This window comes from Tasmannia lanceolata, unplaced genomic scaffold, assembly GCF_043159265.1.
Source record: "Tasmannia lanceolata isolate RefF3 unplaced genomic scaffold, GAP_Taslan_0.1 ptg000026l, whole genome shotgun sequence".
NCBI classification, from domain to species: Eukaryota; Viridiplantae; Streptophyta; class Magnoliopsida; order Canellales; family Winteraceae; genus Tasmannia; species Tasmannia lanceolata.
In genome coordinates this window covers 1,270,796-1,284,927 of record NW_027518703.1, presented here as the reverse complement: position 1 = coordinate 1,284,927, position 14,132 = coordinate 1,270,796, and the positions used below count along the sequence as shown (strand labels likewise).

The 14,132-nt window shown below is 39.2% G+C and overlaps 1 protein-coding gene across 1 annotated transcript; it reads right to left on the bottom strand.

The window, feature by feature from the left end:
- Positions 1–837: 837 nt before the first annotated feature.
- On the bottom strand, positions 838–12,054 carry LOC143858574 (large ribosomal subunit protein uL11). Its single transcript, XM_077369242.1, has 2 exons — positions 11,487–12,054; positions 838–1,264 (listed from the first exon to the last, which is right to left on the bottom strand). Exon 1 carries the CDS (start codon positions 11,988–11,990, stop codon positions 11,490–11,492), a length of 501 nt encoding a protein of 166 aa, XP_077225357.1. The 5' UTR covers positions 11,991–12,054; the 3' UTR covers positions 838–1,264; positions 11,487–11,489.
- Between the last annotated feature and the right edge of the window lie 2,078 nt (positions 12,055–14,132).

Here is a 14,132-nt window from a genome sequence, read left to right as displayed (position 1 = left end):
GTTACCAGCATACTCTCTCCAAGTTCATATCTCCATTTCATTTGAACAAAAAGTTGTTGTAGCCACAACCTTTTGTCAAGTATGTACATTCCACACATCAAAGATGTATACAGTTTCCTCATTAGACTACATGAGTTTGGTCTATCCATTATCTCCATTTCATTTGAACAAAAAGTTGTTGTAGCCACAACCCTTTGTCAAGTATGCACATTCCATACATCAAAGATGTATACAATTTCCTCATTAGACTACATAGAGTTTGGTCTATCCATGCTTAACACCACCCCCCCCCCCCAACCCAATCTTCATCTCCATGGTCAAGACTTATTGTGCTCATATGCTACCTCAAAGGGGAGCCAACAATTCGATTGACCAAAGTGTGCTTGCTCCAAGGGAACAATTTGGTGATGAACAAATTTGAAGTAAAATACAAATCCAGTGTTTTGGGATTATCCTCATCCAATCTTTATCGGAGCATATTCATCCACGTCAGCCAAATTGTTCACAATAAAATTGATCAGCAACTCAAGAAATACTCAACTTCGTTTTTCTGATGTTGGCTTCTACTTGATTATGAAGGTATTACCCTACGAAAATGCACTACAATTTGCACATAGAGATTTATAATTCTATGAATTTGAACGTAACGAATCTTCACACTTGGGAATTGGCAAATTACTAGTGTATCAAATACTGTATCCAATTATTCATAAGTCAAAAGAGTTGGATAGCTTTCAATATCTTATGTTATGTCGCTTAAGAGCTTTAGTAGGCTTTTGGTGAAGGATGTGAGTTTTGACATTTTCACAAGAAAATCTCAATATTAACAAGACAGGCTGCCACAATCCACCTCACACATTTTTAAGCAAGAGGTCCATATTGGTGTTCAGTCATAACATGGAACATTGCATCTGCTAGCTAGAAGCTTTTCCATATCGCCTTAGTCGCTAGCTAGAGATTCATATTGGTGTTTACTGTTTAGTCATAAACTGAAACATTGTTTCGCTAACTGGAAGTTTTTCCACATCATCTTAGTCTCAACAAATGGACCATTCATACATAGATTGACCCCAACAAAACAAGTGTGCCAATCTTCTAATGAATTAACAAAAAAAAAGTGTCCTTGCTCCAAGGGAACTCTACATCTCTCCAAATATCCTTCACGGAACTTCTCTCCCTCAGCCTTGGAGATAACTTAATTCTTCGCAAAGGTGCACTTCCTCAAGTTGGTGTATAGCTATCCTTGGAGTTAATATCTAACCACCTGATAAAGGCAGTTCAACTTTTCATGTTTGTTATGGTGATGCATGTCATAAAAGCAAAGCACAACAAGGTGTATAGATGTCTTTGTAGTAGAACTACTAATTATTTGGAAAAGTTAGTCATATTTACCATGGTGTCATGTATGTCATCAAAGTCAACAACGACAAGATTACAAATGAAGGATCAAAGCACCTAGGTCATTGTACACATAAGTGCACATGGCATTTGATCAATTCGCACAATCCATCCTCAATCTAAAATGACACATGGCACTAAAATACAAAGCTCGTGATACCACATCAAGTCAATATTGAAGATGAGTAGCCCAGATGGAATGTCTAATATGCCAAATTGCAAAACTGGAAAATAGTACTTCACTATGAACTTATTGATATCTACGTGTATACACCATGATCCATCTCTCCTTTGTAACCAAAGTCAATACAACATCATGGCTCATGCTTCATTGAACCAGTCCCTTCAAAAATAAATAATGAACTCCTTGTCAAAGCTGTTTAAGTGTCATAGGATTTTATCACACTCATCTAGAAAGTAGTCAAATCAACGATATATTGGATACTTTACACTAATGGTAGAATGGTGGATAACACCCAAGAAGTGATTACTTTCAAATTTTATCGGACCTGTGATGAGACAATGCTAGGTTAGGTATTGATGCAGTATCTTGCAGGGGAATCAACGCTCAGGTGTGGGAAGCGACTTGTGTAGACAAAGGAACTAGAAGTCTACAACTTGAGTAAAATTGAAATCGTACTTATCACTATCCTGCTGTCAATTATTCTCATCACCAAAGCAAACAAAAGATAAAACTAAATGAAGACTCAGCTGAGAAATCAACTCCTGTAATTTTCTTCAGCATATATGAAGTGAACAAAAATCGAGAAAATGCAGTATGGTTCTGGTTTTCAATGGAAAATTACAGCTCTACAGTCAATAACATATTCTAACAAAGTCGTGAAAGGCACCTTCTAAAATAATGCCAACCAGTACTGAAAGAAAGTTGAGACTTCCCAGCCTTACTGCTGACACTGAAAGGTATTTCAAACCCAGTAAATAAGGTAGTCCTAAGTCCTAATGGAAACTGAAATGGATAATGACCACGACAATTCCAATAGGCTCTCATAGATGCAAAGCAGATGCAATTCTGTTTTGGATCAGACCGATCGCCAGAAATTTGTTCCAAGTGAACAAAGGAAGGTTGTTTCAAAATCAAATCTAAGGCTTCAAATTCGTAGGAAACAATAACTATCAAATTCTGATATTAAACCACAGTTTTAACAATCTTCAACAACTTAGACCAATCAATATCTATAGAAACGAGCGGCAATCAGTTGATCGGAATCCAACACCTTCTGTAGTCCAGTTCCAAGGATTGATCTCATCATAGACAGCTTTCTTACAGTTGTAAAACTACTGAGTAAAACTCAAGGATCAGATCTGGAATGAGATATTCGAATTCCAGGTCTGATTGGCACTTCAATGATCGAAAACAATTCAGTTAAAATCTATGCATCTCCCAAGCTCAAAATTCAGCATGACAGCACGGCTCTATACAGAATTTCATGAAATAAGGCCATGCATTCAGATCTGTACATGAACGAAATGCTCCAGATCTAGATCGTTTGGTTCAGATCTGCTATTGATCCAACCCAGGATCAGGTCTGAGCATATAGCTCAGGTGTTGGCTCGAGATTCTTATGTCAATTTCAAAGTTAAAGGAGCTTCAACCAGTAAACACAAGTAATTCTTACCAGATAAGAAATCAGAAATGGAATTCAAGACCAAAACCTCAAAGAGACATTTAGCAACAATCACTTGGCAAACACGAACAACCATAGAAGATTTGTGTATTGAACAGCATCCCCTTCCTCTTAAGAGATTGAAATGCACTTATGGTTCTGATCTCTGGAATTCTTCAGATCAAACGGTCAACATGATTGAGAATGTTGCCAAGAATAGCCTTGAATTCACATTCAAAGCATAGAGATAACATCTAGTGGAAGCAGTCTAACACGCATGAACAGAAAGTGACGATTTCAACTATTCTTCCTTGCTAATTTGATTGCATTCCAGAAATTAACCAAGTAACCAAGCAAGGAGATGCTTGTTCACTTGCAAGAATAATGCCTTGCAGAAACACAAGGATTGATGATAAAACAAGAAGAAAGAGCTAAGGTTTCCAGCTCCAAAAGATCTCCTTGCTTACACAAGTTCAGCCAACACAAGTAACACACCATTTTCTTCTCCAAATAGCCCTCTCCCAATTTTAAATAAAAAACTAATAAAAAAAGGTGCAACGAATATTACGGATTTCCACCTCATTAGCCTCGTGGGGTATTTACTGAATAAGGTACTTGCGGAGAGGTTAAAGAAGGTTCTTCCATCGATTATATAGAGTTCCTAATTTAATGAAGTGTAATCGTTGCCGGCAATGACTTCTTTGTTGCCTATGTACAAACTAAGCAGGGGGACTGATATATATGTAGAAAATGCTTCTACTTGTTGTTCTCATGCCAAGAAAGAGACTAAAGGACAGCAAGCAAGCAAGTGAAGGCTTACATTGTTTGAAATGGGGTTTGCACGGAAGAGAGTAAGAAATAAGGCTGAATTTGAAGCTAGTGAACTCAAGGGCAAGTTCTTCAAAGAAGTATGCACACTTTTTTGAAGAATGAAGCCAGCAGCCTCATACACAATGATAAACAGTAAGCATAACGTGAAAAACACGTAAAAAGCAGATTTGGACAATCAAAATATACTACCACCCTTACATTCCATATGTAACTCAAAATGTACTACCAGGATTACATACCCAGTGTTATTACATAATTTCCAGAATTCCACATAAGAAAGAAAACTAAAAGAACAGAGGAATAGCATAAAGGATCATATATTAAAGCAGACTAAGAACCCATGATATATTTCAGATGATATCCGAACCCTAACAATTAAGCTTACACCTTCGGAGTCCTTTACCAAATATCCCAAAACAGCCAAATGCTCTTCTTCTCTTTGACAGATAGACAATGAAGTAAATCAAAAAACAATCATGACAATCTCACTCTCGTCCTCATCAGTTAGTTGGCACTTCTGGAATTCTTGCATCCTCTTGAAAGATTTGAAGTTGATTTGGTGAAAAAACATTCAAGTAAAGCATCACAGAGTGTAGATCTTTCCAAGAAAGTGCATAGTAGCTGCAAGCTACTATGAGAAATTGAAGCTTTTCCCCATGAATTGGATGAGATCCCCCTTGAAATTTTGTTTTCCATGATTGAAGATGCCTTAGCTATCATCTTTTTTCGTAGATATGAGATTTAAACTCAGTTCTTGAGCTTGAATTGCGAGCATTTCAAGAAATTCAGTAGAAATTTTAGAATTATAGTACGTCATTGTTTGATCCATATCTCTCTCATTCCTTGGAGTTTTTACTTGATTTTTTTTTTAAATCTTGCTTACTTTTAAGAAATGGAACGAATTCATGGAGGAACTTATGTTAAAAAAGGCAACAGTCCCTAGACTTAGGCAGGATGAAAATCTCCTTCCACAAACCTACTCTTGCTGCCCAGATCTAACTTTCCGCTGAATCATGTTCCCACCTAGCCACTACTTTTGATTTAGGGAGGATGACAATCAGAAATAAATCCTAATTTCTAATAATGTTGTCCACCGAATAACCTATGAAAAAACGATGTTAAAACTTGCAAAGTCCAAGATACCACGGTGAATTTGATTTTCCATACCATCCATCTCAAAGTAGAATCTTTATCGGTTTATCCTCAAAAATCCTAAAATTTCCCTTCGTCCAAATCATCCATTTTTATTTTTTTTTGGAATGGTATCGTCCAAATCATCCATAAGACTGCAAAAGGTGTGAGTTGCCAGAGTATCAATCCAAGGGAGCCTAGACTTATTGATCCCCAGGCCTGAATCAACTCTTGGATTGACTTAGGAAAAAACCAGCATATCCCAAACCATTTGAATACTTGATTCCAAATAAAAGAGGCCACTTTACAATGAATGGACAGATGAGAAATGGTTTCTTCCTCCTTTGTGCAATGGTAACATCTGTTTGCCAATTGAAAATGCGGATCTTTGAGCCTGTTCTAAGTATTTATTTTGCTGATTAGCCGTCCAAGAGAAAGCCTAAACTCTAGAAGGGATTAAGGGTCTCCAAATTCTTTGCCAAGGAAAATTAGTGACTGTGGAGTGGCCCAAGAAACTAAAGAAAGACTTGAAAGAGAAGATGCACCTAGAGTCTATGCTAAATACCCATCGATTAGGTTGAGTAAGAATCCTCTAATCTACAAAGAAGTTAGAATAACAAACAAATTAAAAGTTTGATAGGTTACTATACAACTCTACCCCCAAACCAACCTTCCCCAACCTTTGGAAGCATTCTGAGACTCACATTTATATTCCCGGCAATCCTAAAGAGGCTCAGGAATTCATGGCATAACAGAACAATACCTCACCACCTATCTCAACAAAATCCAACTCTCTTCCCATCCACCGCCCTAAATCTTTTTTTTTTTTTTTTGGGTAAGTAATTGGGGTTAGGCAAGACCCCGACCAGATGCATTAAAATAAGGAAATGTACAAGAGTTAAGGAGGCTCAAAGGCCATCAAAAAGGGAACAAGCTCCCAGCAATACAAAAGCCAATAAATCAAAAGAGCAACAAAATAATAGCTAACACTGTGGTCTATGAACCTTACTACCTCAGAAGAGGAGAACAAGCTAGGCAGCAAGCACACAATGAAACAGGAGAGCCACAACATTATTTTTGAGGGTAGACTCCCAGGGAATCTTCCACAGCAATGTCAACGAGGGGTTTAGGAACAAGATGCACAGGAATGTTCTCCCCCTTGACCTGGCAATCTAACTTGGAAACGAAGTCAGCACCACGGTTGGCTTCTCTCCAAACATGTGAAACTTCCCAGTGCTCCATAGTGGATAGCAGGGATTGAATGTTGTAGAGAGTCTGCAACTTTTTCATGGACACTCTAATTTGCCATTAATGATATTGACTGCTAACAGTGAATCGGATTCAATCCACACACTATGCAGGTTGTGAGTTATGACAAGCTTTAAACCATAATGTATGGCTTCTAACTCAAGTTCCTGGATGGGACTAGGATCAGAATTAATGGAGAAAGCAGTTGTAATCTTGTCGGAGCCTTCTCTAATTAATCCTCCTAAACCTCCCTCATCATCAGAAAGAGATGCGTCTGTGTTAAGCTTAGCAAGGTGGGTGGCTGGAGGGACCCAAGAACAGAACTTAGCTGGTTTTGTGGCATTGAAACAGGAGAGGTGAAGATTACTGGCTAGGCATTCCCCTCTGAAAGATGGAGCTTCATCAAGATGGAGGTGGATACATCTGGTTCTAATGGAGAAGAGAATATCAGAGAGAATACTCTGCTTGTGAGTGGATTTCAAATCGTGAATTTCTTTCGAGCCATATATGGAAAATGGCGGTGGCAGCTTGCAGCTTACCTTTGAAGTTATTCCTTATCCAATCCTCTTCATCTTTCAGGGATTTAAAGGGTTTTCGACGGATAGAGAATCTCCAAAGCACGGTTCTCCATATCCAGGCTGAGAATGAGCATTGGAAGAGCAGGTGATCAGTGCTTTCGCTCATGGAATTGCAGAGAACACATTTTCTCTCTGTTTGGGCCAAGAAAAACCAATCTGTCTCGAGAAGTAAGCTTATTTTGGATAGCAAGCCAGCCTATGAAACTGTGTTTGGGAATGAATCCTTTGAACCAGATGGATGAGAACCATTGGACCCTCTGGGATTTGGAGCGAAGGAGATTCCAGGCGCTTTTCAAAGTAAATTTGCCATTCGAGGTGGGTTTCCAAATCGCTTTATTGCTTGAACTTGGAATAAAAATGGATTTTTTAAGAAAACTGTGAATACGACTTTGAATGAGAGTTTGATCGCATGAGCCATTGGAGAATATCTGATCAACACTAATATTGGTTGGGGTAGCTCTCAAGGTATGACCTTAAGGGTATTGTTGGAGTATTGATCCATCTGGGTGCCGATGCCGAGTCTAGAAGTCAATTCTCTTACCATCATCTACAATGTAGCAGATACTGTTTTTGGCCATGTCTCTATGTTTGAAAGCAGTTCTGGCTCCCCAAGACATGATCGAAGGGGCTTTGATGGTCCAGAAATTTCGATTTCTAACATATTTTTCATTGAACTAGCGAGACTAGAGGGTGTTGTTGCCTTTGATAAGGTTCCACAGTTGCTTAAACTTGCAGGCCAGGTTGATATCTTGGAGTTTTCGGAGGCCCATTCTTCCTTCAGCTTTAGGCATGCACATTACATCCCATCCCATATTGTGATAGGATCTCTGTTGACTATTCCCAGCCCAAATGTAATTTCTGAGAATCCTTTCAATTCGATTAAGCACTTCAGAGGGGATGTGGAAGGAGGCAGACCAGTAGAGTTGAAAGCATTAAGGACATAATTTGTGAGCTCGATTCTACCAGATCTGGATAGGAGCTTGTCAGACCACATAGCAATTTTCTTTTGAATTTTTCCAAGGAGGCTGGCAATCAGCAGTGGAGAGCCTTGTAGTGATTAAGGGGAGCCCAAGGTATTTGATAGGAAGTTTTCCTTCCGGATAACCCAGGGTTGAGACTATTTGATTTTTGAAGCATAAATCTCCAGCTGTGAAGTAAATTTCACTTTTGTTGACATTAACAATCAGACCAGAGCAGGAGTTAAACATATTGATGCACTCTTTTATGCCTCTAGAGTTCTCAGGATTAGCATCAGCAAACACCAGAACATCATCTGCAAATAAAATGTGGGAGATAGAGATGGTTCCCCGAGAGAATGGGGTTGAGATTTTTCCAGAGAGAAGAGTAGAATCAAAGATGATAGAAAACATTTCCATACAAATGCAAAACAGCAAGGGAGAAAGAGGGTCTCCTTGCCTTAGGCCTTTAGAGGAACGAAAGAATCCATGGGGAGTGCCATTTATCAAAACAGAGAAGGAAGCAGTTTGGATGCATTGCCTTATCCATCTACATCAAACCTCATAGAAACCAAGCTTTTCCATGAAGAGGACGAGGGACTCGTGATTAACATTATCAAAAGCTTTTTTTAAGTCCATGTTAATGCACATTGCAGCCTTTTTCTTCTTAAGATGAAATTTGTGGACAAGATCTTGGGCCAGAAGGATGTTATCTTGGATAAGCCTACCCTTTATGAATGCAGATTGGTTGGGGCTGATGAGGTAATTCATAACATTTCGAAGGCGGTTAGCAAGGACCTTTGTTATGGTTTTATAAAGAAAATTACACAAGGATATGGGCCTGAAGGTTTCAGGAGAGGATGCATTGATGGTTTTAGGAATAAGGGATATGAATGTAGCATTAACTTCAGGGAGGAGGTTAATGGTATTAAAGAAGTACTGGATAGCTCTGATGAAGTCTTCACCAATAAGATACCAGAAGCTCTGGAAAAACTTCCCATTGAAACCATCAGGACCAGGGGCTTTGTCCCCATCACTAGATTTTCACAACATATTCAATTTCATCTTTAGAGGTTTTTCTGGATAGGAGGGATGCTTGTTCAGGGCTCAGCTTGCGGATAGGATCAGGGTAAAACTGTCCTAAATCTAATTCCCTGGGTAAAACTATCATTAAGGGTATACATTGAACTCCACAGTCCACACCCCCAAACCCTCGTCTCTTATCTAAACTACCTACCTCCTCTCCAAAGGGCCTCCTTTTCGTTACCAAAATGCCATAGCAATTCCTTCTAACCAGAATTTATATTCCCAAACCACTTTCTTTCTTTGACAGATACACTTGATCCCAATTTACCAAGTCGCTCAGTTTCTTGTCATCCCCCTTACCTTCCCATAGGAAATTCCTTGGGATTCTAACTTTTTTTTTTTTTGCAACCGACGCTGGAATTTTAAATAAAGACACAGCACATTAAGAGATTGAGAGTGATGTGTACCCCCAAGGATAGAAGTCTTTTTCCAACCAGCCAGCTTATTCTCCATTTGCTCAACTATCAAATTTTGTAAGGTTGCTCAAGGAATACCCAATCCAAGAGGTAAACCAACATAAACAAGGGGAAAGGAAGCAGTGGAACAACCCAATAATTCAGCCAAACTTTGTAGGAGACTTTGATCCACATTTCATCCCTCTATAGAACTTTTTCCCGAGTTAACTTACAATACTGAAACAACTTCAAGCCACCTCATAATGATCTGAGGATTCTCAATCTGTTCCTAAGTTGCTTTGCAAAAAATGATCGTATCATCCGCAAATTGAAGGTGTGATATGGCTCCCATGCCTCTAATCCTTACCCCTTCAATTAGGCCAGATTCCTTAGCTTTAATTAACATCCTGCTTAAGGCTTCTCCAACAATCATAAAAAGGAAAGGGGAAGAGGGTCTCCCTATCTTAAGCCCCTTAAGCTCTGAAAGTATCCCCTTGGGCTCCTGTTAATAATCACCGTGAAGGAAGGGTTCGTGATACATTCTTTCATCCATTTCCTCGAAGTTAACCCAAAGCCCATTCTTCCCAACAGATAATTAGTGAAAGCCATGGTTTTAAATTTCGACCGAAATCCGAAATTTCGGATTTCGGATTTCAGTGGGGACCGAAACCGAAATTTACCGAAATTTCATTTTTCGCCGTTTACCAAATTTCGGTCCAAAATTTCGATTAAATGCCATTATTTATTAAAAAAAAAAGTGTTACAAAATTTCGGCCGAAATCATTTCGAAAATTCGATCCAGAATTTTGAACCAAATTACCAAATTTCGGATTTCACCGAAATTTCGGTTTTCAGTGGGGTCCGAAACGGTTACCGAAACCGAAATTTCAAACCATGGTGAAAACCCAATCCACATGGTCGTAAGCTTTATCCAAATCAATTTTAAAACCATCCCGGATAATTTTTCCTCATGCCATGACTCCAAACATTCATTGGTGATAAGCACTCCATCTAAAATCTGTCTTCCTTCCACAAAAGCATTTTGAAACGGGGAGCTGATAAAAGCCCTCACAGATTTCAGCTGGTCAACTAAAACTTAGGTCATAATCTTGTGAATAATGTTGATGAGGCTAATGGGTCTCAAATCTTTTATCTCTCTAACCCCTCCTAGTTGGGTAAAAGGTAAACGAAGGTGGCCCTGAGACTCCGCAATGTCTGTGCTCTCTCTCAATTGGGTATAAGGTAAGCTACATTTTGGCTCATATGTGGTACAAATGATAAACCACGTTTATGCAGACATGCAAATGCAAATAAACAAGAGCACCTTAGCAGCACTGAAAGAATAAAGGACTCTATAAATGTATGACAGAGAAGAATGAAGTGGTTAATGTACTCAAAGCACATAATTATATATGATCAAGAAATTCACCAGCACAAACTGATGTCTCAGAACTGGTTTTCTGCTTGTCCAATAACAATATTAAATTTCACACTTAATTGTATGACAATATAAAAGTCGGTGTTTAAAAATGCGGATGTGACGCAGAACACAGCCATGAAAAATCCTTGTCGACTCGGCGCGGACGCGGCCAAGAACACAGTTGACGCGGTCATAACTCGGGAGAGTAAAAGGACTTTATTGACTCTGTCGAGCAAAACGCGGAAGGCAGATGTGGTGCAACATGGAATGCGACCAAGGAAAAAAGGAGTCGACTCGGGCGAGTTCCTTGTTGAGTCAAGGAGTTTTTAAACACTGTAAATGATCCAAATGCACATCCGCTAGTTTAAAAAACGAATCCAGCAGCCCCACACATGACCATAAACAGTAAGCACAAAGTGAAAAAACACATTTGGACAATCAAAATGGACTACTACCCATACATTCCCAATGCAACTCAAAATCTACTACCAACCTTAAATCCACAGTGTAATTAAGTAATTTTCAGAATTCCACTAAAACAACATCTTATTAAAATACTTTCCAGAAACCCACACAAAAACTACACCTAAAAGAACAGAGGAATAGAACAAAGCATCATATATAAAAGCAGAATAAGAATCCAATCTATAATTCGAACCATATCAAAACACTAACACTTACGCCTACATCGCCAGAGTATCAAAAACAACCTTAACCCAGCAATTAAAAAGATAATTGAGTATCAAAAACAACCTTAACCCAACAATTAGAAAGATAATTGCATAAGTAAAAACCAGGAAGAAAAAAAAAATCCTCACTCATCAATCAGTTGGAACTTCAACATCACCATCCGAAATCTCCTTCTGCAAATCCTTCGGATCTTTCCCATCAACAGTACATCCAACAGAAACACAAGTACCAAGAATCTCCTTAACCGTACCACTCAGATCCTTCGCCATAGATCTCGGCCTCATAATCCTAGCAATCTCTACCACATCATCAAGAGATATATTACCTGAATGCTTAATATTCTTCGTCTTTTTCCGGTCACGCTCAGGCTCTTTTAGGGCTTTGATTACGAGAGCCGACGCAGAAGGAACGACGGCGACTTTCGCCTGACGATTTTGGACGGTGAGTTTTACGGTGACTCGGAGTCCTTTCCAGTCTTTTGCTGTTTCTTTTGCAATGTCTTCTCCGATTTTCTTTGGGGAAAGTCCGAGTGGTCCGATTTTTGGGGCGAGTGATGAGGCGGCTCCGACCTCGCCGCCGGTGACTCGGACGTAGACGTCGATGACCTGAGATGGGTCGAATTTTGGCGGCATTGTTGCAGAAATTAGGGTTTGGAGGGGATCTAGGGTTTTTGGGGAAAGAGAGGGGAGTGATGATGTTGAGTACAGGGTTTTTATAAAGTTAGGGTTCTGGAGGGGTTGACGAAGTGACCAAATTGCCCTCTGAAAAGTCCGTATTTTTTCCAAAAAGTCTGTACGGCCAACATCCAAACCGTCCATTTGATTGGATAGATGAGCCAAACCCTCCAAAGTGTAGAGGTTTCGATGATATGCAGTTTCTCTAGATATTGGAGGGCTAGGATCATCCTATGAAAATGATTTTTTGTGCACAGGCTATTTTCGTAGTGGCCAATATATGGACCAGCTTAGATCATCATATGGTGTGGCTGTACATTTTTTTTTTTTTGGTGACGTAGGGTGCCCTCACCCCCTTTGGAAGTAGGACTATTCCCTACGGATGCGCACATCGGGTAAGCCCAGGTGGGATTCGATCGCACGTCTCCAGGGAGCAAACCCGAGACTAATGCCGAAGAGCCACACCCCGGGCTCCAAAGCTGGCTGTACAATACTTTTTGGAAAATACCGGGATTTACATAATGTAAAAACTCATGGGTCGGTTTCAGTTTGAAAAACTCTTAGTTCGGTCAAGTATAAAATAAAAAAAGGGAAAAATACACTTAGACCCCTGTGGTTTCTGACACATTCAACTTAACCCCTAATATTTAAAAAGTTACAAGTAGACCTCATGGGGTTTCAATTTATATAAGGTAGGCCCCCTCAGTTGATGGTTCGTCCATAGATTGAAGGGTTAGGATGATCGGATGGAGCTGACTTTTTGGGTACTGATCATCCTAACCCTTCAATCTGTGGACGAACCGTCAACTGAGGGGGTCTAACTTACACAAATTGAAACCACAGGGGGGCCAACTTGTAACTTTTTAAACATTAGGGGTTAAGTTGAATGTGTCAGAAACCACAGGGGGTCTAAGTGTATTCTACCGAAAGTCGGAACCTGACCTGACTCTTATAGTCATATTATAAAGGAAATTGATATGGAGACCGAGAGTATCACCGAGCATGAGACCTGCAATGAGAAAGTGACATGTGTACAAAAAACTATACTTTTTCTTGATGTTCCTAAATCTACGGGATTTCTCACATCATTTGGCATGTTGTGGCGAGAATCAATTTGTTGGGTCCCCTTTTAGGTCCTACTCTCTGTTTCCTAGCATTACTCTATTATGAAATTCTTGAATATTTCTTGAATAACTTAACAAAACATTTTCCATAATATTGCCTTCAAATTAAGTTGGTTATGTGAAAGTAGTTTCCTTAAATTTATGCACTTTATGACTTGAAATTAAGTCATTTAGGCCCCAATTCTTTTCAACGTAAATTGGGTGTAAAACAAATTTTACGCCTCTTTTTCTACTTAAAATCGGCAAAAAACAGTAGGGATTTTTTGTGTCAAGATTTGTTGTGTTCTACAATCTTGAAAAATAGTCACTATCCTAACCTAACATTAAAAACCCAACCCAAACCGAGAAATTTTCTCGGGTAGGGTTGGGTTTATGAATCTCAGATTTTTCCATAAAAAACTTGACCTGGCCCGACCCGAGATAATTTATCGGGTAGGGTAAGGTTTTGGAAATCTCGACCCGTCCGACCCGAGTTGCAACCCTAATTAGAAGGGTTCAATGTGTAATTTTCTGTAAAGACAGTGTAGCCCTAGTATTTCCATAAATACCTCTAAATCGTCGCTTTCATATGCCATGGAGACATAGGGTACCCTTAGTTATTTTCACAATGGAAGTGAATTGAATGGGAAGAATGGGGTCATCGACTCGTCGTTGGGGGTTTGCAAGTCAGGGCTTATCTTATCCTTAGATAGTATCCTTTCATGCTCGAGTTTTTGTTCTAGGTTAAAATATTACAAGAACAAAATTGGTGGTGAACAACAGTGAAGAAAATTAAGGTAAACTTATCCAAGTGCGATGAGATCTTATATGTTGTGTGCATGTGAAGTACAGTATTTTTCAAAAAAAAGAAAAGAAGAAGAAAAAAAAGTAGCCCCACTTAATAGGATGATCTAAACCGTTCATTTGTTAGGCTGCAACACAAATAGGCTATATCTTGTAGATCATCTCTGTAGGGTGATTGTAACCCTCAGATCTG

What these genes read in the sequence shown, in the direction of transcription:
- LOC143858574 (XM_077369242.1), bottom strand. Translation starts at nt 11,990, where the DNA reads ATGCCGCCAAAATTCGACCCATCTCAGGTCATCGACGTCTACGTCCGA.